Raw genomic sequence first — 23,770 nt, 5'->3', positions numbered from 1 at the left:
GTACTACGCCTTATTCTGCACTCAATTCAGACGTAGAAGTAGCTTTTAGATCGTCAGGATTGAAGGAAAAAATATTCTAAACCACTGGTAATGGAAAGATAATCAGTTCCTGTTGATCTCATCTAAACAACAAAGGCAAGACAATCTCTTATGTTGGCAAAGAAGCTCTACTCCCATTTAGCTTATGTTGAAAGAAACGACTCATGGAAATTCTATGAAGTCCTTATACATAAAGACAGGTGCTAAGAACCTGTAATAAAGGGTAGGGGGAGGATTCTAAATCTGATGAATTTACATTGAGATTACAAGATTATTAAGTCTAAGAACTGGCTCCCCCAAACTGTTCTCCTCTAATGCTGAACTAGTCCTATGTTTTCACCCCCCATAAACGAAGTGGACACTCACTGCAGGCCCCTGTGGCTGCGGAGGCATGCCTGGTCGGACTCCGAGAAGGCCTAGCGGGCCTGGGGGACCATGAGGATAGCCACCATCAGGCATACGGCGGCGATCGTCCCAATGATGTTGTTCCTCCTCCATTCTTCTCCAGTACATATCCTCTTCGTAACGTCTGAAACACAGAGTGACATTACAAGCCTGTACGAAAATTACAACCCACGAACTTACATTAATGACATAAAAAGCTACTAGAAACTCCCAATCAGCCTTGCTAACAACTTTCTTTTTCCCCTCTGATTTCCTTTATATGCTTTCACTTAAGTAACAGAAGTGAATACAAGTGAAAAGAGATAGTGAGAATACAAAGAGAAACGCAAAACAAAATTTCAGTCTAAGGTCAAAGTTGAAAGAACAAGCATCCGGAATCTCAGTTCCTTCCAACCTCTCTCTCTTCTCTTCAAGGGAGAAATTGTGAACTTAATGCCTGCCTAAAGGATCCAGACCAATAATGTGTGTGAGTGAAAGATCCAAAGCAAACATTTAGGAATTTCTTCATGTATCCAAAAAAATGCGCTCTCTCCTATGTTTGTTTTGTTTTTCTATTTAGAGAGAACCTCTTAAGACTACATTTAATTTTTCCCTCTATGTTACAGGTAGAAACAAAGACATTTCTCTACTACGGTCTTTCAGTGTTAGTTCAGATTTAAAAATACCATGTATACCAAATAAAACACCCATGGGCTGAACTTGGACTGTGGACAGCTAGTAGATAGTCTCTGCTTTTTTATTTTTTAATATATTTTATTGATTTTTTTACAGAGAGGAAGAGAGAGGGATAGAGAGTTAGAAACATCGATGAGAGAGAAACATCGATCAGCTGCCTCCTGCACACCCTCCACTGGGGATGTGCCCGCAACCAAGGTACATGCCCTTGACCGGAATTGAACCTGGGACCTTTCAGTCCACAGGCCGACGCTCTATCCACTGAGCCAAACCGGTTTCGGCGTGGCTTAATTTTTTTAAAAAGTTGATATGTAGTGTGGCCGGTGTAAGATACACTTAACCACATAATTTCTAATACCAAGGCCATAGTCAAATATTAGAATAGCCAATAACTTAATTTAATGCATTTCTTTCCTGCCCCTAGGATCTTCCTGAGAAGTGAAAATTAAAAAGTACATGAAATAAATCTGGACCGCTTTGAATGGGAGTCACATACTCAGAATAGCAATTTTTTTAAGAAGGCTGAATCACTTATGCTTCTAAACATTAAAGAAATCACCTCATTTCCATTCTCCAGCGCTCTTCTTCTTCTCGTCTCCGCCAGTACTCCTCTTTCTGCATTTGCTTCCTCATTTTCTCTTCTTGAATCTTTCTTGCTCGAATACTGGGCTTTACTTCTACTTGCAAATCTGGATTGACTTTTTTCTGTTAATACAGACAAAGACATTTCAAAAACTAGCACCCCCTTCCAACAATCTACACATACAATCCCACATATTCTTCATCATAGAGATTTTTTTAGTTACAAATTTCCTATTATATAAAAGTAAATTCAGCATGTAAGTTGAATCAGAGGAAAGATTCAGAACATGTTAATATTCATTTTCCCCCCACCCCTAAAATTCTTAATTATATACTTAGTATGTAAAAAGTGCATGCCTTAGTGCTGACCAATAGAAGAGATCCTTAGGGGATGAATGGATATTTAACTTTCCTTTATTTTTTTATAAATAGATAATTCTAAATGTCTAAGTGTGGAATTAAAAAGTTTCTTTTCATAAAAAAAGTATTGCCCTTTAACAATTTAATTTTCACCACCCCTGTGTTTAAAAGAGAAAACATGGATCTAATGCATTAGATTAGTCCAGCCTAAGTAAAAACTTTACATATAATATTTATATTTAACTCAATGCTTGAAATGTTTTCAATGAAGAATTCCTTATCTCAAAATTCATTTTAGTGGGAATTCTACCAAGATAAAGTAGGTAAATGGAGACCTGACACTTCTTTCAAAACACTTCATTATGTGAAAAACTTACCTTTACATGATTACTTGATCCAAGCAATGTTATAATTTAGCTAGTCACTGAGAATGATGAATATGGTTATAATCTTCTTTCCTAAGTATAACAAACTGATCAGAAAAATCGAACATCTGAATCTAAGTGAGACATAATGTGCTAATCTTGGAGTGGGAATTCATGGACTCAGTGAGTTATGTTTAGAATCTTTATTTTACATCTAGAATGTTCCAAGCTGTTTAAAAAAAAAAAAGTTGAAATTTTTACTCACTTTATATTGAAGTCTGTGTCTTCGCCCTTTTAAGTGCATTTCCTTCGCATTGGGATCATTAAAGCTGCACTCGCATAATTTACAATGGAATCGAATTACTTTTCCCTCATCGTTTCGTACCTTGATGTAGGGGGGGAAAAATCTAAGCATTATAATGGAAATGTTACAGTTGAATATTTCATTCATATGGCCTCCCAGATTCGCTGATAAAAAAATTTTGTGAAAAATTAAGAGTCTGAAATGAGGGGAAAAGATAGGCAATGTCTAAAATTTTTTAAAAGGATGATCTATAAAAACAAACTGTTAGAATTTTCTAACTGTAGCATTAGCATACAAGATGTTAGCATGCATTTGCTTTTGTAATTAACTGTAATTTTAGTACTTCTATCTGTATGTAAACATTTAAAAACAATTAGATACCTTAAATTCTCTAAAAAATAGTTACTGAGTATCAGGTACTGTTATTGGAAATGAAGATAAAGATGATTAAAGATAAAGCTCAAGATTTTATACAGGTAACTTTGTGGGAAATCAATGTCAATTGTTTCTAACGGTACAACCAGTTAGGAAGGCAAATAGACTAGAATCTTATTAAGAAGTTTATGATGAATACTATGTTCAAATTGTTAGGGCAAGCTTTAAAGACTGGCTTTGAATGCATCTATCTGAAGTTTGGAATTACTTAACTATTATCATTGGAAATTATGGCGTTCTGGAGGCATACATTTTTTCAGATAACCACATCTTACTCTTTTAAAATAAATTGTATGTGAACTACTGATAAATTGCATAACCCAGTTTTCTACCTTGTAAATAAAGAACCCAACATAACGTGAGAGAAAAAGGATAAAGGAACAAGTATTTACCAAAAATCTACAATATGCTAGGCACTTTATTTCATTCAATCTTCACAACTTTGTTGGGGAATAGCCAAATTTTATAGATGTAGACACTGAATTTCAGAGAACTTATATATGTTCTACAATAAAGAATAAAGACTAGTGAGTGCTACATCACTCTATGTTACAGTCTTTCCACTAACCGCAAATATTTATATCAAGACTCTCTGATGTTCCCTCATTCCTCTATTTACTGAGCTTACTTTTCTATAAAACGAGAATAATTTTTTAATCAGCTTGAAAAACCAAATAAACAGGATCTTTTAAATTAACAACCCTGCCCAGCCAGTGTGGTTCAGTGACTGAATATCGACCCACGCACCAAGAGATCACTGGATCAATTCGTAGTCAGGGCACATGCACAGGTTTTGGCTCTAACCCCAGGAGGGGATGTGCAGGAGGCAGCTGATCAACGATTCTCTCTCATCTTTGATGTTTCTCTCTTTCTCCCTTCCTCTCTCAGAAATGAAAAAAAACATATTAAAGTAAATAAATAATAAATTAACAACCCTAATTTTACACATGAAACTAAGTGATTGTTAGAAAAAAAAATACTGGCTTTCTATATCAAAATTTTTGGTGCTCACAATTTTTAAAATTTTATGTTCAGGGCAGTTGAAAGATATAAGAATGTCTACCAAATAAATGGAGAGTTACTTTGCTGTTTTAGCAGGGAAAGAGATAACAAAAATATTGTAATGTTACTTAGACAAGCTTAAAGGGCATGCTTTTTAAAACCCTTAAAAAGATCCCTTTGATATCCCTTCACAAGTAACTTAAACCTAATTGAATATAATTTAATTTTACATGAAAAACATGCCTACAATAAAGCGACACCCTTGTCCCCTTTATCTAATCTCATAGCAATAGTCTTCTTGAACCAATACCTCCTCCACGTAATCATGGCCCACTGGCTGCACATCACTCTGCAAAGCAGCCAGAGATGCAGGCGTGACTGGTTCTGGCACTGTGTCTGGCTTTACTTCTGGAATCTGTACAGAAGTTACAGGAGTGCCTTTAACACATTCTGTTCCTTTTAAGTCTTCTGTTTTATTTCCTGTTGATTGCAGCTTATTACCACCTAGAAAAGCATAGGAGAATTACAGTAATTTTAACTTTCTTTTTGTGTAAATGTATAACCTGATACAACAAAAACTTCAGACAAAATTATCTTTCCTACCAAAAGTCAAACCCCTGCTTGACACACAATAGATGAGAAATTTGAAGAACCACATAAACCACTTGGCTTTTTTACCCTACTGAAACACACATCTGGATTTTCCCCTTCTCCACCACCTACATCCAACACTCCTCTCCGTCCCCACTATGGTTCTCGTAACATCAAGTCCCTAAAAGTCAACAGCAAATACCTGAGCAGCCTTATTCATGCTGGTATCCCTAGTTCTTTGCCAATGGAACTGGGCACTGTCCTACATTCTGGTAATATAATAAGAATAAAAGAAGGTAGCTGCTTTTGAGGTGCCAACAATTAAGGGGAAACAACTAACTATAATACAAGGTGATAAGGGCTGTACTAAGTATGAACAGAGTATTGTGGGAATGCAGAGCAAAGAAACCACTACCCTTGAACCTGATCCAGTTAGAAAGGATTCACCAAGTGTGTGACACTTGAGCTGGGCTTTGAAAGAAGAGTAACGAGTATGAACTGGCCAGGCAGAAAGAAGAGAATAATGTCTAAACAGAAAGAATAGGATGTACAAAAAAGCACAACAACATCAAGTTAAAAGGACTACAGTAAATTTAGGGAAGCTTCAGTAATCCACTATGACTTCCTACCTAGGTAGAGATGATGACCGATGGATGAGGCAGGAGCCCGAATGGGAAAGGCCTTGGATGACATAATTAAGGAACATAGAGGTGAGTGACACAGAAAGCTTCTAATCAGGAGTCTAATATAATTTGATAAGTATTTTCACAGAATGACTTCGACAAGTGTCGGAGAGACTGGATGCAGTAAGAGACAAAGCTCTGAGGAGCAGCCTTTTTTAAAGGAGGGTTTTTTTTAATGTTTTTATTGATTTTTAGAGAGAGAGGAAGGAAGCGAGCGAGAGATAGAAACATCAATGAGAGAGAAACACCATCGATGGGCTGCCTCCTACATGCCCCCACCCCCACTAGGGATCAAGCCTGCAACTCAGGCAAGTGCTCTGACCAGGAATCGAACCCGTGACTTCTTGGTTCCTGGGTCGACGCTCAACCGCTGAGCCACACTGGCCGGCTGAGGAGCAGACTTTGAAGGCCTGAAAACAAGGCAGTGACTATGAAGATGAATTTTCTTGGGGGATAGAAATATTGTAGTGATAGAAACAAAAGGACTAGGTAAACAATTAGAGGAGGCAATAAAAAGGAAAAAAATAAAGTCAGTGAAGTTTTCCAAGTGAAAAAGCAGCAATTTTATGAGATCATTTCGTGGTACTCTTGTAATAAGACAATGGGTTAGAATGAGACACTTGTAGGCATCTATAAAGCTGTTCAGATAATGACCAGGGATACCTAAAATATGGCTCTAGGCCCAGATGGGGGTTTTGAGTTTGCCCAAAAGATTCTAAAGTCACTGTACACACTGGAATGGATGAGACCACTCATGAATACTGGATGAGAAGATTAAGATAAGAATAGAATCAGAATCTTAGGAATACCACCATGCAGTGAACATGCAGGCAGGAGACCAATAAAGATACCTGAGAAAGGGGTGGGTAGACAGAATATAACTAGAGAGACAGAGACTTATCTTAAGGTTTATAGTATAGCAGTCAACTAAGTCAAAAGTTAGAGAGGTCTACAGAATGAAACCAAAAACTGGCCACTGAATTTGGCTATTAGGTCTTTGGTGATTCTTGAAAGCAGTTTCAGAAAAGGGTAGAGTGGAAACACTATAGCTGACTGGGGACTGTGTAAGTATAGAAAGAATTAGTTTAGCAGCTTGAAAGGATGACTGGAATGGGAAAAGATCTTTTTTAAAATTTAAGACCATGAAAGATAAAGGTATACCTGCATGGCTGAAGGGAAGAGAGAAGAAACCACTAGAGGACTGACTAAAAATTCAAGAAAAAAATAGAGATAGGTGATTCAACAAGGTCCCAGAGAAGAAGGGAGGAGGTGGGTACAAGATCATAAGCAGAAGGGTTAGTCCTGGACTGGAAGAGAAGCGTTACTTTGACAGAGTTGGGGAGAACATAAAGAATCTTCAGTACTTGCCAACAAAGTTTATTTTGGGTGTAGATGTCTTCTTGGCAGCCATACTTGTAGGCACTGCTGACACTTTAGTGTTGGATGTGCTATTAAGAGACGAGTTTCCTGTAGCTGTAAGACCTTTCACTGAAGAAGTTGCAATTGATGAAGTATTCACAGTACAATTGCTTGCTGTAATGCTTGAAGGAGAGGCAGTCGGCTTTGTAACAGACACAGCTGTTGAAGCAGTAGCTTGGCTAACAACGTTTGGTTCTGTTGAAGGAATGGGTTTACCAAGTTTTGTGTGTAATTTAACCACCTACAAAAAAATAAATAAAAGCACATTTATTTGTTGGAAACTCAGAATATAGATTTCCAAGTTCGTCTAAAAGACATTATAAAATTAAAATACAAATGATATTTTTTGCTATATATTTTCATACACAAACTCAGTATTTTCCAAATAACCTCTATGAAGCAGATAAGGAAACATATTCCACCTATTATCAGTAAGAAAACTAAGGCAGAGAGAGATGAAATGACTTGGCCACATGCATACCAACCTAGACTTAAGCATGACAAAAGGAGGAAAATAAACATACTATTTTCCAATTGATAGAATAAATGATCTAGTCCAGTGGTCGGCAAACTCATTAGTCAAGAGCAGCAAACCGCGGCTCGCGAGCCGCATGTGGCTCACGAGCCGTGGTTTGCCGACCACTGATCTAGTCCAATTTAAAGAAAGGTCTCTAGTCTTCTTTTATATATATGTTAGCACATAAACAAGGCTTATAACACAAAGTTTTGAAGCCACTTTTGCTTTACACCGCTCCCCCTCGCTCCCTACTAAAAAGGTAAGACAACAGTAAGACAGAAGGCTGTGTGGGAAAACACCTACTTTCTGATGCTTAGCACCACGAATGTGGGCAGCATAGGCATCTGCTCCTGTACAAGACACATCGCAGAGCTCGCAGCGCAGCTGATTCTGAGTCCCGCGAGCAGAGTTGCTGCTGCTGCTGGTATTTTGTGAGGCTTTCAATGCGGCTTCTTTTTTTTTATGTTTCTGTCCTTCTAAATGTTCTTTGTAAGTCTGTTTCAAACAAAAAGGATACATTTTGTTTTATTAATTTTCTAGATACAAAGTCATTTAAATTATTCAATTCTCAAATCTCTAATCTCATTTAAAAAATGAGCACCAAACAATTTTAAAAGCAATTCAAGAAAAGCACGTGGGACTCCCTACACACGTGATACATCTGTGGTTCTCTGTACCTTGTTCATCAAGAATATATTTGTCGATAACACTTTGATTCACAAAGGACTTTCACACAGAGCCATAATTCCAATAGAAGGTCACTGCTTTCAGTTTCAAGAATTTGTATCTTGCTCTGGCTAGGTAGCTCAGTTGGTTAGAACATTGTCTCCAGGTACCAAGGTTTCGGGTTGGATCCCAGTCAGAGCACATTTAGGAATCAGCCAATGAGTGCATGGATGGGTGGGACAACAAATCCATCTCTCTCTCAAAAATCAATCAATAAATAAAAGTTAAAGAACAAACAAAAAAAGAATGTGTCTTTTATTGATTATGTATAATGTTGAATAAAGAATACTAGACAGTGATCATTATAGTGAAGCTAGAGGCCCGGTGCACAAAATTCGTGCACGGAGGGGGGGTGTCCCTCAGCCCAGCCTGTACCCTCTCCAATCTGGGACATCCCTCTCACAATCCAGGACTGCTGGCTCCCAACTGCTCGCCTGCCTGCCTTCCTGATTGCCCCTAACTGCTTCTGCCTACCAGCCTGATCACCCCTAACCACTCTGCTGCCAGCCTGATTGATGCCTAACTGCTCCCCTGCCAGCCTGTTTGCCCCCAACTTCCCTCCTCTGCCAGCCTGGTCACCCCTAACTGCCCTCCCCTGCAGGCTTGATCACCTCACAACTGCCTTCCCTTGCAGGCCTGGTGCTTCCCAACTGCCCTCCCCTGCTGGCCATCTTGTGGTGGCCATCTTGTATCCACATGGGGGCAGGATCTTTGACCACATGGGGGCAGCCATATTGTGTGTTGGAGTGATGGTCAATCTGCATATTACTCTTCTATTAGATAGGATAGAGGCCTGGTGCATGGGTGGGGGCCAGCTGGTTTGCCCTGAAGGGTGTCCCGGATCAGGGTGGGGGTTCCCTTGGGGCATGGGGCAGCCTGAGCGAGGGGCCTGTGGTGGTTTGCAGGCCATCCATGCCCCCTGGTGACCCAAGAGGAGGCCCTGGTATCTGGAATTTATTTACCTTCTACAATTGAAACTTTGTAGCCTCGAGCAGAGCCACGCGTCCTGCTCGCTCCGTGGCCGGCAGCCATTTCTTTTGGGGTTTGTGTACCTTCTATAATTGAAACTTTGTAGCCTTAAGCGGAGGCCTGGGCTGGCCAGGGTGTGGGGAAAGCTTTGCTTCTTCCATTGCCAAGGGAAACCCTTGCCTCCTGCTCATTCCAGCTCCGTAGCTGCCGCCATTTCTGTTTGGCTTTGTTTACCTTCTATAATTGAAACTTTGTAGCCTTGAGTGGAGGCCTAGGCTGGCAAGGGCAGGCGGAAAGCTTGACTTCCTCTGTTGCCGGGGAAACCCAAGCCTCCCTCCCGCTCTGTGTCTGTAGCCATCTTGGTTGGGTTTATTTGCATATTTGCTTCTGATTGGCTGGTGGGTGTAGCGGAGTTAGGGTCAATTTGCATATTACTCTTTTATTAGGTAGGATTATACATTAAAAACTGTCTTGAATGCAGACAATTAAGAAGGCAGATTTATTAAAATGAGAGGAAGTAAATATGGATTGCTGGTTAGTTTGTTTATTCTTGAGTAGGGCCAAATAGTTACTCTTCCATATTTTATTTTTAGAATTGTTTTTGAGAGAGACATAATTACCATAAAATTATATATTTATCATAGAATTTCCAAGCTGGGTGGAACTTTAGAGATTACCCAAAATAATAACTTTCTAATTTTCAAACAAGAGAATCCTTCCTATAAATAATATGCACAAGTAAGGAAAATTGCTGTTTTTGAAACAAGAGAGACCTAAGACCTAGCCATTTGATTCTTCTCTAGTCTGTGGCAGCTTGAAGGGTTCTCTGAAGCAAGTAAAGCCTCAATTATTTAAAACAAGTTCCTATTATAGAAGTAAAGACACAAAAGCCCAAAGAAGTTAAGGGCTCTGACTTGCCCAAGGCCACAGTAAGTGACAGAACCAGGACTGAAACCTTGGACCCTTAATCCTGAACCAACTACTCTCCCTCCTTATGTTCACACCTACACTCTCATAATCTCAACATTTTTCTCTAAGGCTCATTTCATTAACCCCTTAAGGCACTGCATCTGACTTGCAGAAGTACCCTTGGCCTGTTCTTGTGTAACCATTCAGATACTCCAAATCAATGGTCAGCCATGTACATACTCATTCTAAATATTGCTGTTAACCCACCACCCTTTCATATGGGTGCCACAGATTCAGTAAATCTCTTAGGTTTACATTTGTCACTCATAGCATCATCCTCTCTAAAAAACCATCATAGAGTAGGATACACTCCTCAAATACTAAGACCAACATCCTTGTTCCCTTTCATGTTTAATCCTGGTCACTGTAAATATTCTTCACCTATCCCATCTCCTCTAACCATGCAATCACAATGAAACCATTTCCTATCACACTCAAAATAGGGAGAAAAAAGGTTTTATGTAACTAGCCACATATTAAAATATTCCCTAATTTGATGTAATTCAGGGAATGATGGTAACTTAAAAAATAATGTATACAGATGGGGCAGAGGTGAGAGACAGAAGAAATAACTAGAGTCAAAATCTGGTCTCAATCAAATAATATACCTATTACCGGCCAAACAGCTTACCAAATTTTTATATAAAAACTAGACACTCTGCCCTGGCTGGTTTGGCTCAGCGGATAGAGTGTCGGCCTGCGGACTGAAGGGTTCCAGGTTCAATTCCAGTCAAGGGCACATGCCTGGATTGTGCGCTAGATTCCCAGTGGGAGGTGTGCAAGAGGCAGCCGATCGATGATTGTCTCTCATCATCAATGTTTCTATCTCTCTCTCCCTTACTCTCTGAAATCAATAAAAATATATTAAAAACCAAAAAACTAGACACTCTTGCCCTAGCTGGTTTGGCTCAGTGCATAGAGCGTTGGCCTGTGGACTGAAGGGTCCCAGATTTTATTCCATTCAAGGGCACATGCCCAGGTTGTGGGCTCGATCCCCAGTGTGTGTGTGTGTGTGTGGGGGGGGGGGGGGGCGGGGGCGGGGGAGGGTGTGTGCAGGAGGCAGCCAGTCAATGATTCTCTCTCATCATTGATATTTCTCTCCCTTCCTCTCTGAAATAAAACACACACACACACACACACACACACACACACACACACAGAAAAAAAACTAGATACTCTTAAGGAAAGTATTAACAAATAAAGTTGGGAAGGGAGTTGTACTAATTAGACTCATGCCTAAATCATATATTTTAAGGTGTAGCAACCAGAAAAAGACCAAAAAAAGGGGAGAGGAGGAAATAAAGGTTCTGCATGCTACATTAGTCGGTATTTTTGAACACTTCACTTCCCTACACCTTTCTTGTTTCCTGAATGCCTATTCCCTCATGGAGAAGATTATACAGAAATAAGTAATACCTTATAAAGCATATATAAAAGTCAGTCTTACTAGAAACATCCCGAGAATTGTATATTATTAAAATAATTTATTTTTTTTAATTCCAGAAAGACAATTTTTCCTGCTAGTTATATGCTCCAAAAACTAATACATTTGACAAAGTTCTTTCATCTTTTTTTTAAAAAAAATATTTTATTGATTTTTTACAGAGAGGAAGGGAGAGGGATAAAGAGTTAGAAACATCGATGAGAGAGAAGCATCGATCAGCTGCCTCCTGCACACTCCCTACTGGGGATGTGCCTGCAACCAAGGTACATGCCCTTGACCGGAACTGAACCTGGGACCCTTCAGTCCGCAGGCCGACGCTCTATCCACTGAGCCAAACCAGTTAGGACAAAGTTCTTTCATCTTTAATATAAGTGTGTAAACAATTATCTCTATGATCATTTTTTTTCAGCTGTAAAATTCTATATATAGACTCAAATATAGACCTTGAAGAAGAGATAGGAAAGTCAAGAATTTTGTATAAAGGCTTTTAAAAGCAAGTTATAAATGCTAAAAAAGAAATAAAAATTCAATCTTCCCCCAAAAACCCAATTAAGTCAAATATAAAACTTTTTAAGCTAAATTTAAGGTTTAAAGAGCAAAGTATTCTTCTTGGGGAGATCAATTTGCCCATTTTTCATTTACATTCATAATCATTTTTACAGGTTTTTAAAAAAATTATCTTTATTGTTGAAAGTATTACATATCTTACATTTTCCCCCATTAACCTCCTCCACCTGGCATCCGCCCGCCCTATGGTTTTTTCTTAATAGAATTCTTATGTCTTAATACAAATACCTTTTCAAAAATTGCCATTTAATGAACTATGTATGTATTAGCTAAACTCTAAAGAGAAGAAAATGGAAACCTTCTTTGTAAATACGAGAGTTACATTATCAACCATATTTCACTGTTAAAAAATAACCACTGAAGACTTGTGGTAAAACATACAAGGTAAGTAAGTACCTGTGGGCCAGCACAGCTGATCTTGCAAACATCGCAATAGTGAATCTGGGGCGGTTTGGGAGGCTGTTTTGGTTTCAGTTGCTTATTTTGGAATGGTGCTTTTTTCGTGAAGGTGGTCCCTGTCCAGGCAGCTGTGGCAGCAGCAGCAGCAGCCGCTGCCGCCGCCTGCTTCTGTTGCTGCTGCTGCTGTTGGTAGTAGGAGGATGCAGCTGAATACACTGCTGCTTCATAACCTGAATAAGACGTACCTTACAAACAAAATAACACAAAGATTTTGTTACACAATTATACAAGGCCAAGCTAAATGTTACAAGTTTAAATTTCATAAATTCTGTTAATAAAGGTAGGTTTACACATGCATATTTACAAATAATGTATCCTTCTTGAAAAACAAACCTAGAAAACATTTATCCTCCTTTTATATATAAGTCAATCAACAAGTATTTACTCAACACCTACCAGGTGTTATGGAGTATAAAGAATGTGTAAGGTATGAGATTTGGTCCTTGTCTTAAAGAAGCTTATAGTTCAGTTGGAGGAATGTGACAGAATATTTGGTAACTTATGTGGCTACAGAACGGGTTACTATTCACAGTGAGAGTGAAAGGTAGATGAAAGGGAAAAGGTATCTTTACAAAGGAGAGATTTGGCAGTCACCACTTTAACCAGTGATTTATACTTGGTATCATCAATAAAGCATAAATTGACATTATTTACTATGTGCTCCTAATATGATGAAATGGGAAGTTTGTTTTATTGGCTAAAAAGCTGCTAGAAACTAAGCATAAAGAAATCAGATAAATCCAGATTCTACAACTAGCCTAACTCTTTAAGACAGCGGTCCCCAACCTTTCGGACCTCACAGACCACCAGTGGTCCGCGGACCACCGGTTGGCGACTGCTCCTTTAAGAAATGTCAAGGTCATGAGAGAGAAGATAAAAATAGGAGATTATTCTACATTAAAACAAAACACCCTCAAACTAACAACACATGACAACCAAACACAATGCATGCCCCTTGACTGGATCCTGAATTTAAAACAAAGCACCAGCACACAGAAAGCCCAGCCATAAGAGACATTTGTGAAAAACTGGAGAAATTTATTAGACAATCCATGTTTAAATCCTTTTTCGGACATGTGCAATGTGGCTATTTAAAAGAAAGCCCTTCTTGCTCTAGCTGGTTTGGCTCAGTGGACAGAGCGTTGACCTGAGACCAAAGGGTCCCAGGTTCGATTCCGGTCAAGGGCACATGCCCGGGGTTTTGGGCTCGATCCCCAGTGGGGGGCGTACTGGAGGCAGCCGATCAATGATTCTCTCATCATTGATGTTTCTACCTCTCTCCCTCTCCCTTCCTCTCTGAAATAAAAAAATATATATAAAAAAATAATAATAAAAATAAAAATAAAAGAAAGCCCTTCTTCTTAGAAAATACATGCTAAAAAATTCTGGGCAAAGCACCGTGTCATCTTCCATCTGCAACTTTTATATATTTCTGAACCATTTGAAAAGATGTTTTTTAGAGGAGAGATAAAGTAAGTGTGACAAAAATATTAATAAATCGGTGAATCTAGGTAAATGGTATACGAATATCTGAACTATTTTTTCAACTTTTCTGCAGAAAGAAACTTTTCTAAAATAAAGCTAGTGAATAACATTAACCAAAGGAATGATAGATATGTCTTCGTATTTAGTGACATGAAAAGACATTCACAATAAGAAAGTAGTTTACACAATAGTATGTATACGACAAATTCTTTTTTATAAAGAAACCATGAGGTTTAGATATGTATATTCCCATGGAAGAAAAGTATATGCAGTAAAATGTTAATGACAGTGTCTAGGAGTAGGCGTCCAGTGATTTAATTTTTTCTCCTTTTTTATCTATAGCTTCGTTTTAAAATAATGATGTATTATTAATGTAATATAAAGAAAAGGATACTATCATACTCCGTATTCTGAAGCAAATGTGAACATTTAAAAACAACTATCCACTCATATTTCATTGAAATAACTCCAGTACAGTTATAACTGGTTAATCAGATCAAGAGAGGCAGAAAAGCTGTATCTGGGAAATCCTAAATGACAGATTTAGGAGTAATAACATCTCCTCATTCCAGTTCACTTCCACACGATTGTCATGGTTAACTTAAAATCTGCTCCCATTGCTCCCTTTCGTAAGATCTCCTCTTGGCGCCCTTTCTACCCGCAAGATAAAGACAGACTCCACAGCCCTAGCCAGTGTGGCTCAGTGGTAGAGTGTTGGCCTGTGCACCAAAGGATCATGGCTTCAATTTCGGTCAAGGGCACGTACCTCGGCTGCAGGTTTGTTCCTGGGCCCTGGTGTAGGGAGGCGTGTGAGGAGGCAACCAATCGATTTGTCTCATGATGATGTATTTCTCTCTCTCTCCCCCTCCCTCCCTCCCTTTCACTCTCTGAAAAGCAATGGAAAAAATATCCTCGGGTGAGGATTAACAACAACAAAAAGACACTATAGCAGAGCCTACAAGGCTTTTTCACACTTACATTTCCAGCCTCATCTCCTGGTATTATCCATATATCCTGTATTCCAGGCACACTGAACTCTCATTCTGCAATACTCCATGCCTGCCTAATTCACCACTGTACTCTACCAACATAGCATTTGGCATAGAGTAAGAGACCAAAAAAACCTCTTAAGAAATTAAATAGTTAATTAAATAGCTAGGATTCTAACACAAAGTATCAAGAGGTAAGAACTGAAATTACCAATGTCACCTTAAATCCTCCACAGAACAAAATAGGGCATTAAGGAATAAATAAAATGCAAAACAATAAACCATACAGCAGTACAAGAAGATTAAGTGTCTACAAAAAAGTAATGTGTGATTTAATTATGAAATACTGAGGTTACCTCAGCCAGAAATTAGCAAGAGCACTGGACATAGTAAGGCTTTAGTGATTATAGTTCTCCAAGAAAAATATATGATTATTTAAGGAAAATGAAACTCCTCTGTCCTTCTAAGATGTGTTCTATAACCATTATCTTATGAATGTTTACAAGTGCTAACCAGTATTGTCAAGATTACTTATTCCTGATAATAAATATGAAAATAAATTTGAGGGCTGAACTAAAGAATGTAACTTGTCAGCAATAATCTTTTAACTTTTCAAACTCATTTGGAAAAGTCAGAAAGAGAATAGAATACTATCAGTAGAATACTGTTATTTTTTCTAATTGCAATGCTAGGCCCAGGACTCATGACTAGCTTACAAATGTCCAAAGAGAATTAATGTTCTGCTAAAATCTTCCTGGCTTAAAAAACAACAACAAAAACCCACAAGCAAACCACACAATGTAGAAAGTCTTTCTAATTTCTTTCTTTATTGAAACACTATTTGTCAGCTTACCAGAATAAGTAACTGCCGTGGTACTGTAAGTAGCACTCTGGGTGTAGGATGGCACCACAGTAGCTGCAGCTGCTACTGGCTGTACGGTGGAAGATACAGGATAAATGGAGAAAGTAGTGGTAGCTGGACTCGGTGTCGCTGGTTTTATGGCTGTCACTTGTCGAGTTTGCTGGGCTTGTGTATACTGAGTTGCACCTTGGCTATAACCTGCTTTGGGGGCTAAATTGAAAAAGAGACATCAGAAAATTAGAAGGGTAAACCACTTATAATACTCACCTTACTGTGGTGGTCTGGAGCCAAACCCACAATATCTCCAAGGTATGCCTGTAGTTACTATACCAACATCTTGGAAAACTAGAAAAAGTAGGTTAAATGTTAACTGTAAATTAGATGCCAGCAATTTTTTCTTGGCAAAAGGAGTGAAATTCTTATACCAATTGAACAAAATATAACATCTACTAATAATAAATTACTATCCCATCCCAGATGCTTTCCATATATTTCCAAAATAATACTTTGTAAAAATTTACAACTAACTGAAATTGCAGTACTACTTAAAACAGGTATTAATAAAGTTATTGAAAAACGTGTGTGTGTGTGTGTATTTAGGCTAGCCTACTTGAAAGTTATGCTTAATACTGGGAACAGAAGAGAGAGGGCCTCAAAGCACATATTTCAATTCACAGTAAAAATTTCAATGTTTAATTATATGGAACTTGTTTATATACCAGCCATCACATTTTACTGACTTATCCACAATTCCAACTCACAAGGTGCTAACCATCCTTCCAATGCAATATCTTGAGGGCAGCTGTTCTTTTTTTATATATATAAATATATTTTTATTGATTTCAGAGAGGAAGGGAGAAGAAGAGAGAGAGAGAAACATCACTGATGAGAGATTATCATTGATTGGCTGCCTCCTGCATGCCCCACACTGGGGACCCAGCCCGCAACCTAGGCATGTGCCCTTGACCGGAATCGAACCTGGGACCCTTCAGTCCGCAGGCTGATGCTCTTTCCACTGACCCAAACTGGCTAGGGCAAGGGCAGCTATTCTTAAATGGTTACCATTAGTGTCTCTGCTAAACTTTCTGCTGCCTTTGACCATATTCAAAACAAATCTTATGAGCTTTAGTATCAATCAATAATTTAATAATTAATCACTAATTAATGATCACCAAAGCATAGAAATGTCATTTCTAAGAAAGGCCCAAATACCAACGGGGCAAACTAATTTGATGCTTGATTACCTTAAGGTAGCTTAAATAAATAGCACCTAAGAGCATAAAACCATTTTTTTAGAGAGAGGAAGGGGGGAGAGGGGGAGAGGGGAAGAGGGGAAGAGGGGGAGAGGGGGAGAGGGGAAGAGGGGGAGAGAGAAAGCGTGCACATCGATTGGCTGCTTTCCACATGCACCCCGACTAGAGATGGAACCTGCAACCTGGGTATGTGCCCTGACCAGGAATCAAATCCACCATCTTTGGTGTCAGGATGACGCTCCAACCAATTGAGCCATACCATCCCAGGCAAGAATTTAGAAAACTAAAGCTGTGTAGTTAATGTCAGAACTTACACTAAATCAAGGCCTTTTGACTCTCAGATAACTCAATACTTTTAAGCACAATCTAATTTTGATAATTAACCAGGAAATTCACAATAGACTGCTGTACCTGCAAATCAGAGATGAGACTATAAAAAAATTCAGGGCCATTTTAATTCAAAATCTTTTAAACCACTTTTAAAAACACATAATATCTTAGAATTAGAAGTGCCCTAGAGAGATACAGGCCCACTACTCATGTACACGTCAGAGAACATACAGTGTAAGCTAATTCTACTCTTTCCTACCCAAGGTTCTACCCACACGCTCATGCTCCTTCAAAAAGAATGAAAGTAAAGGAGCTGCCTACTTTCCATAGCCCAGAGAGCTTTGTTTTAAAAGCTGTCAAATCTCACCCTGGCCAGGTGGCTCGGTTGGTTGGAGCATTGTCCCATACACCTCAATGGTGACGGGGTCGATCTCCGGTCAGGCACATGCGGGAAGCGGCTAACCAATGTTTCTCTCTCTTAAAAAATCAATAAAAACTTATCTTTGGGTAAGAATTTTTTTAAAAAGAAAACTGTGAAACCTCTATGAAAAAATCCATCTTTTAAAGACTCCCAGTATATAGGGTTCTTTGCAAACGAAATACCGCCTGCATTTGAGCCCACTGTAATATCCGTGGCTGGTTACAGAATCAAGTGCCATTACAGATCAGGGAAAGAGGATTTAAAGATATGGGCCCACAAAGAGTCTTTACTGGTTAGAAAGGCAGTCAGCAGTATGTCCTGGGCATTTCTGGCAAAGATAAGAAGGTGGCCAGAGTTACCACCACCACTTCTTTTGTAAAGCTTATTTCAGCAGGAAGTGAACTGTAAGCTGAAGACCAGAAATGAAATGCATTTCCAGGAGAGAAGGGCATGATTATGAATTGCTTCCATGGCCTTCTCTTTGGGACTCAAAGGCAATCTAGCAGAGGAAGGGAAAGACATGGCTAGAACCTGTTATATTGTGTAATATAACACAATGAGTTTAGATTGACTCAAAAGCATACCTTCATTAAGAAGACTCTAAGTAATATACTTCAATAGTTTAGAATGAAACCATGAAAGTTAGTAAAACCCACCTGTCTGATAGTAGGTTTCAGCAACAGAAGGCTGAGGCTGGGCAGCAGCAGCTACAGCAGCAGCAGTTGCTGTTGGTTGTTGGTAGTACTGCTTACTATCGTAAGCTACAGCAGGAGCTGTGGATCTTACATACGAGTATGAGTCCTAAGGAAAAAGAATGAAAGAAAACCTTGCTATGAGGAAGAGGCAGTAAATGCTCCTCATCTTTACTATATAAAAGTATAATAAAGAAAATTAAAAAACTAAACATATACTTAAACCTAGACATGAGTCAAATTCAATCACAAAGGGGATACATTTTGACTTCATTAAATAAGGTCAAAACCATTTCAAGCATCATGTTTAACTTTTAAAATTAGAAAAATTAGCAATGCTTTTTAAAAAAATTAATTTTATTTAAAAACTCATGGCAGTTTTTCCTTAAAGATGGATCCCATAGTAAAGAACGCCTATGTGAACTAAATTTTGCATTTGCTCCAACTTTTTCATTATTCCTTATTTACTACTAACATTAACATAGTAATGAATAGGAGCTTCCAGATGGAGGAGAGGGGAACGGAGGTGCCAGAGAGAAGACACATCTACACTAATAAAAGAGAAACATGCTAGTTGACCGTACCTTAGGATGTCCACCAGCCAATCAGGAGTGAGTATGCAAATTAACCCAAAGATGGTGGGTTAATTTGCATACGCAGGCGCTGAGCGGCTGGAAGCGCACGCGTTCCACACCACCCCAGCCGCTCAGGGCCTCTGGGCAGCGTGGGAAGGCGGACAGGTGGCTCCGGCCAGAGCGAAGGCAGTGCCGGCAGCCAGGGGAAGGAAGGCCCATTCTTGCACGAATCTTTGTGCATCGGGCCTCTAGTTCTATATAATAAAAGGGTAATATGCAAATTGACCCTAACAGCAGAACGACCAGAACGACCGCTGGACCAGTCATTATGAGGTGCACTGACCAGCTCCTGGTCCCTTTCCCCAGCCGGCAGGCACCGATCACCTGATGGTGAACAGGGAACTGGGGGTGGGGGGCAGCGTGGGGCGGAGCTGGCTGCAGGCAGCTGGGGAAGATGGCCCTGATCGCAGGCCAGGCCTAGGGACCATACCTGCGCACGAATTTCGTGTGCTGGGCCTCTAGTTATATATAAATCTCCAAAGCAATAAAGATCAAGGTGAACTAGGTATGAATTCCTGTGCTGCATAAAGTGAGGGATGAAAAGGCATACAGATAGAAAGGCTGAAGAAGTAGGCAGGGTGCAAAAAAAAAAAAAATGGGCTTCATACACCCTATTAAAAAAATGAAATTTATTATATTCTGTCTCTGGACATAATGAAGACTATTGCAAAAGTCAAAAGGAATTCCATGTTAATAACTTGCCATATATTATAGCACATACTAATACTGTTAATTCATATGTCAATTTCTTAATTCAAATTCCTATAATTAAAAAGAATATAGAAAAACCAGGCCAAGTCCAGAAGGATCAAAGTTTAAAAAACAGACCCTAAAGAAAACAAACCAAAAAATGGGTTAATTTGCACAGCAAAGGAAACCATCCACAAAATGAAAAGACAACCCACTAATGGGAGAACATATTCGTGATGATACATAGCCTGGGCTCGTAGTTCTCAAAATAGAAGGCACAGCTGTGTTCCAAGTGGACAAATAATGCCACAATACAAACAAGGGGCATTTTCCTTATTACCTTAATTTTTCTTAAAAACTTGGGGTAAAATTAAAATATTTAATCAATGTTAATTTTTCAAAATTAAAGCAAGCAGATATACTGGAATAGACTGGGGGAGATTATTAATATAAAAAGCACAGCCCGGCCAGTGTGGCTCAATAGATAAGCATCGATGTATGAACCAGGAGGCCATGGTTCAATTACTGGTCAGGGCACATGCCCAGGCTATAGGCTCGATCCCCAGTAGGAGGCGTGTAGGAGGCAGCCAATCAATGATTCTCTCTCTTCATTGATGTTTCTATCTCTCTCTCTCTCTCCCTTCCTCTTTGAAATCAATAAAAATGTATTTTTTTAAAAAAGAAAAAAAAACTTACAGGAAGGAAACGTAATGATTGGAATATACCCCTAAATTACCTACGAATACACATTTACTTTTTTCTTTCATTACAGGTACATTTTGAAAGATCCAAGTTTGAGAAGCACTGGCTTGGACAGGATACCATGCACTGAGGACGCTGAAGCCTGCATGTTAAGGCTATTGAAACTAATCGTTTTCTTACCTGGTAGTTTTGTGTAGTAGCGGGAGGTGGCGGGGGTGGTGCTTCTTGTTGTCTCTGGGTATAACCATAATCCGTTGCGGTGTGTGCAGTGGGGTAGCCTCCATAAGCAGCAGCTGTTGCAGCAGCTGCAACAGCTACAGGAGCAGGCCTGGCAACTGCAACTGTAGCAGCTGCTGGTGCATAGGCAGCAGTGACTGTGTGAGCAGCTACCGGAGCCTGATGGACAGTGTAGCTAGCAACTGTAGTTGGATGAGAGTAGGCTACACCCGAAGCTGGCTGCTGGCTATATTGTGGAGTAGAAGAATAAACATAATACAATTTATTAAAAATCTAGGAGCTTAATCAACTTAAATAAAAAGTGCATTTTCAAGGAATTTACTCATGGACTGCAAAAAACCCAGTATTTTATTTGAACTTAACCTCCCAATCAATACCATATTTGTTGTTATACACTTTTCATTGCTTAATCTCAATACATTAGATAATCACACATTATGTTTCAGATCACAGATTAGATCACAAAGCAGGAATGACAAACTGGGATAAGAAGCAGTATTAGGAAGAAATGAAGTTGCTCAAACTTGAAATTAAAAAAAATATTTGTTGTACCTAAAGTTCTTTATTATGCTCCAGTTTTTTTAAAAAAATCTCCACAAAGAGATGTTTAAAAAAATACTGTATTCTAACTCCAATTATGGAAAACATGTAAGGTAAAAACTATTACCCAGTTGACTTAAGAAATACTTCTCCTGCTCTATCTAGGGCAGTGGTTCTCAACTGGGGGAGATTTTGCCGCCAAACCCTCTTGCCCTCCACCCCGGGGACATTCGGCCATGTCTGAAGGTATTTTTGATGGTCAAACTGCAGAGAAGTTGGTAGTGGGTGATGAGTGCTACTGACATCTAGTGGGTAGAAGCCAGTGATGCTGTTACATATCCTACAATGCACAGGATAGCTACTCACAACAAAGAATTATGCAGAGTGTCAATAGTGCTAAGGTTGAGAAATACTGCTCTAGGGTACAAAATCTACAATGCAGAATCTATTATTTTAGATAAATTTTTCTAGATTATAGACATAATTTCATTATGCACACTTATTTTTCTCTTTAAAATGTAGCAGATGTTGCAAAAGAAGATCTAAGTCAGATGTTTTGCAATCATAACCAGTTAAATCTCAAAGAGGCAAAATTTTTCCAAAATCGTAAATCAAAACATTTACAGCCAAAATTCTTAAAATAATTTTTACTTTAGCCTTTACATTGAAAGCCTATGTCACATACTAATAAACCAAGGCCTAAAGATGTTGGCATATTAATAAGTTTATTTGTTGTCCTATGATCTCTGAATAATATAACTCATAATTACGTACTAAAGCTTTATTACCAAGACAGAACTGCCTTCTTAAAAAAAATGAGAGCTCCAACAGTTAGTTAGCTGACCGAGTTTAGCTGACCATAGCTATAATGAGTCAAGAATAAAACACAGTGCCGAAACCGGTTTGGCTCAGTGGATAGAGCGTCGGTCTGCAGACTGAAGGGTCCCAGGTTCAATTCCGGTCAAGGGCATGTACCTTGGTTGCGGGCACGTCCCCAGTAGGGAGTGTGCAGGAGGCAGCTGATCGATGTTTCTCTCTCATCGATGTTTCTAACTCTCTATCCCTCTCCCTTCCTCTCTGTAAAAAATCAATAATATATATATATTTTTTTAAAAAGAATAAAACAGAATTCTTCACTGGTGCTCACAATACCATAGAAACATGGCATAGAATTAAATTTTGAGACCATCATATTTTAACTGGTATTATGGAAATCCACTGATAATTAGGAATTATTAAAAGGGAATCAATATGAAGCTTACAAGTTCATGTAAAAAGTGGAGGAGCTGGGGACATTCAGTCTAGAAAAGGTGGTATGACTAGTTGCCTTCTAATAGACGAGACTTACTCCACGCTGCTCCAGAGAACAGAACTAGAACCAATGGATGGAAGGGTGGCAGAATTCAGCCCAATATGAAAAAGAAAACAAAACACACACAAAACTTAGAACAGAGTTCAAAGAAACTCTTACAATTTCTATTTGGATGAGGTCTTCCACATTTTGATGTTAAAATTAGCTGACATTTTCTACATACATGCCAATTATAAGACAGGCAAAGGAAGTTTCCATTGTAATAGTGGGAAACTGGTTTGGGATTGACATTTTCTATGGATAATTCCACATCCTTAAGAAAAAATGCCAGCAACAGCTTCTTCAAAACTCCTAGAACTATGAAAAAGAATTATATTTAAAATATAAATACACCAGTTCTGTGAAGCTTGTATTTAACATTTACTAATAAGATTTTACACATCCAGACTACACTGCATACATAAAAGGGATTCTGATTATGTAAAAATTCAGATAATCTTGGATTCCTATATTATTTCCATTCATCCTACTATTCTTTATCAAATATCTGTTCATATTTCTTTCTCCCCTATATTTGTCCTATTGGATAAAAAGCAGGGTGGGGATAGAATAGAAATGTCAAGTCAACTAGGCAGGCAATTTTCTTATACTGTCTCTTATATAATTAAGAGTCCCTGTGACTCAGGATGAGATGACCATATGCTCTGTCCCAGCATAATTATTAGTACTCTCTTTCACTCTCCTTGTGTCTCAGTATGAACAATAGATTTTACAAGAAACCATATAAAAAGATGCCAGTGCATTTAGCAATTACCATATACATCTGTAAGGCTGCTTAACCTAACTCTACTCTGGATAGCCAGGTCCCTACCCATCATCTGGACCGACCATATCCTCCACCAAAAGCATCATGAACCATGATAATCCAGTCCCAGTTCCCAGGGGAGTCAAGGCTAGGGCAGCTGACTGCTTGCTGTTCAGAATAAAGATCCTCTGGGCTGTTGTCTTAGACACATCTGGGAATTTCTCTTTCAGTTTCAAATATCCTTAGAAAATCTGTCCTTTACATGACGTAGATGACCAGACTGGACTCTACCAATTCAATTAAGTA

The 23,770-nt window shown here is 38.8% G+C and overlaps 1 protein-coding gene across 3 annotated transcripts in view; it reads right to left on the bottom strand.

The window, feature by feature from the left end:
- The window catches only part of ZFR (zinc finger RNA binding protein), a 68,209-nt gene that overhangs the window by 26,678 nt on the left and 17,761 nt on the right, over nt 1–23,770 (bottom strand). For 2 of the 3 annotated variants that reach the window (XM_079782195.1, XM_079782196.1), the window contains 10 exons: nt 20,751–21,033; nt 18,508–18,652; nt 15,839–16,057; nt 12,449–12,696; nt 7,681–7,872; nt 6,810–7,101; nt 4,478–4,671; nt 2,692–2,811; nt 1,679–1,824; nt 406–568 (listed from right to left, as the gene is read on the bottom strand). In XM_079782195.1, the coding sequence (XP_079638321.1) occupies nt 406–568; nt 1,679–1,824; nt 2,692–2,811; nt 4,478–4,671; nt 6,810–7,101; nt 7,681–7,872; nt 12,449–12,696; nt 15,839–16,057; nt 18,508–18,652; nt 20,751–21,033 (2,002 nt within the window). Of the gene's footprint in view, nt 1–405; nt 569–1,678; nt 1,825–2,691; nt 2,812–4,477; nt 4,672–6,809; nt 7,102–7,680; nt 7,873–12,448; nt 12,697–15,838; nt 16,058–18,507; nt 18,653–20,750; nt 21,034–22,609; nt 22,804–23,770 lie in introns of those variants that run through there. The other variant, XM_079782197.1, reaches the window with a different exon arrangement.

The sequence above is a fragment of the Cnephaeus nilssonii genome (genome assembly GCF_951640355.1).
Source record: "Cnephaeus nilssonii genome assembly, chromosome: 2".
NCBI classification, from domain to species: domain Eukaryota; kingdom Metazoa; phylum Chordata; class Mammalia; order Chiroptera; family Vespertilionidae; genus Cnephaeus; species Cnephaeus nilssonii.
The sequence above is the reverse complement of the archived record's forward strand: the minus strand, read 5'-3'. Positions and strand labels throughout refer to the sequence as shown.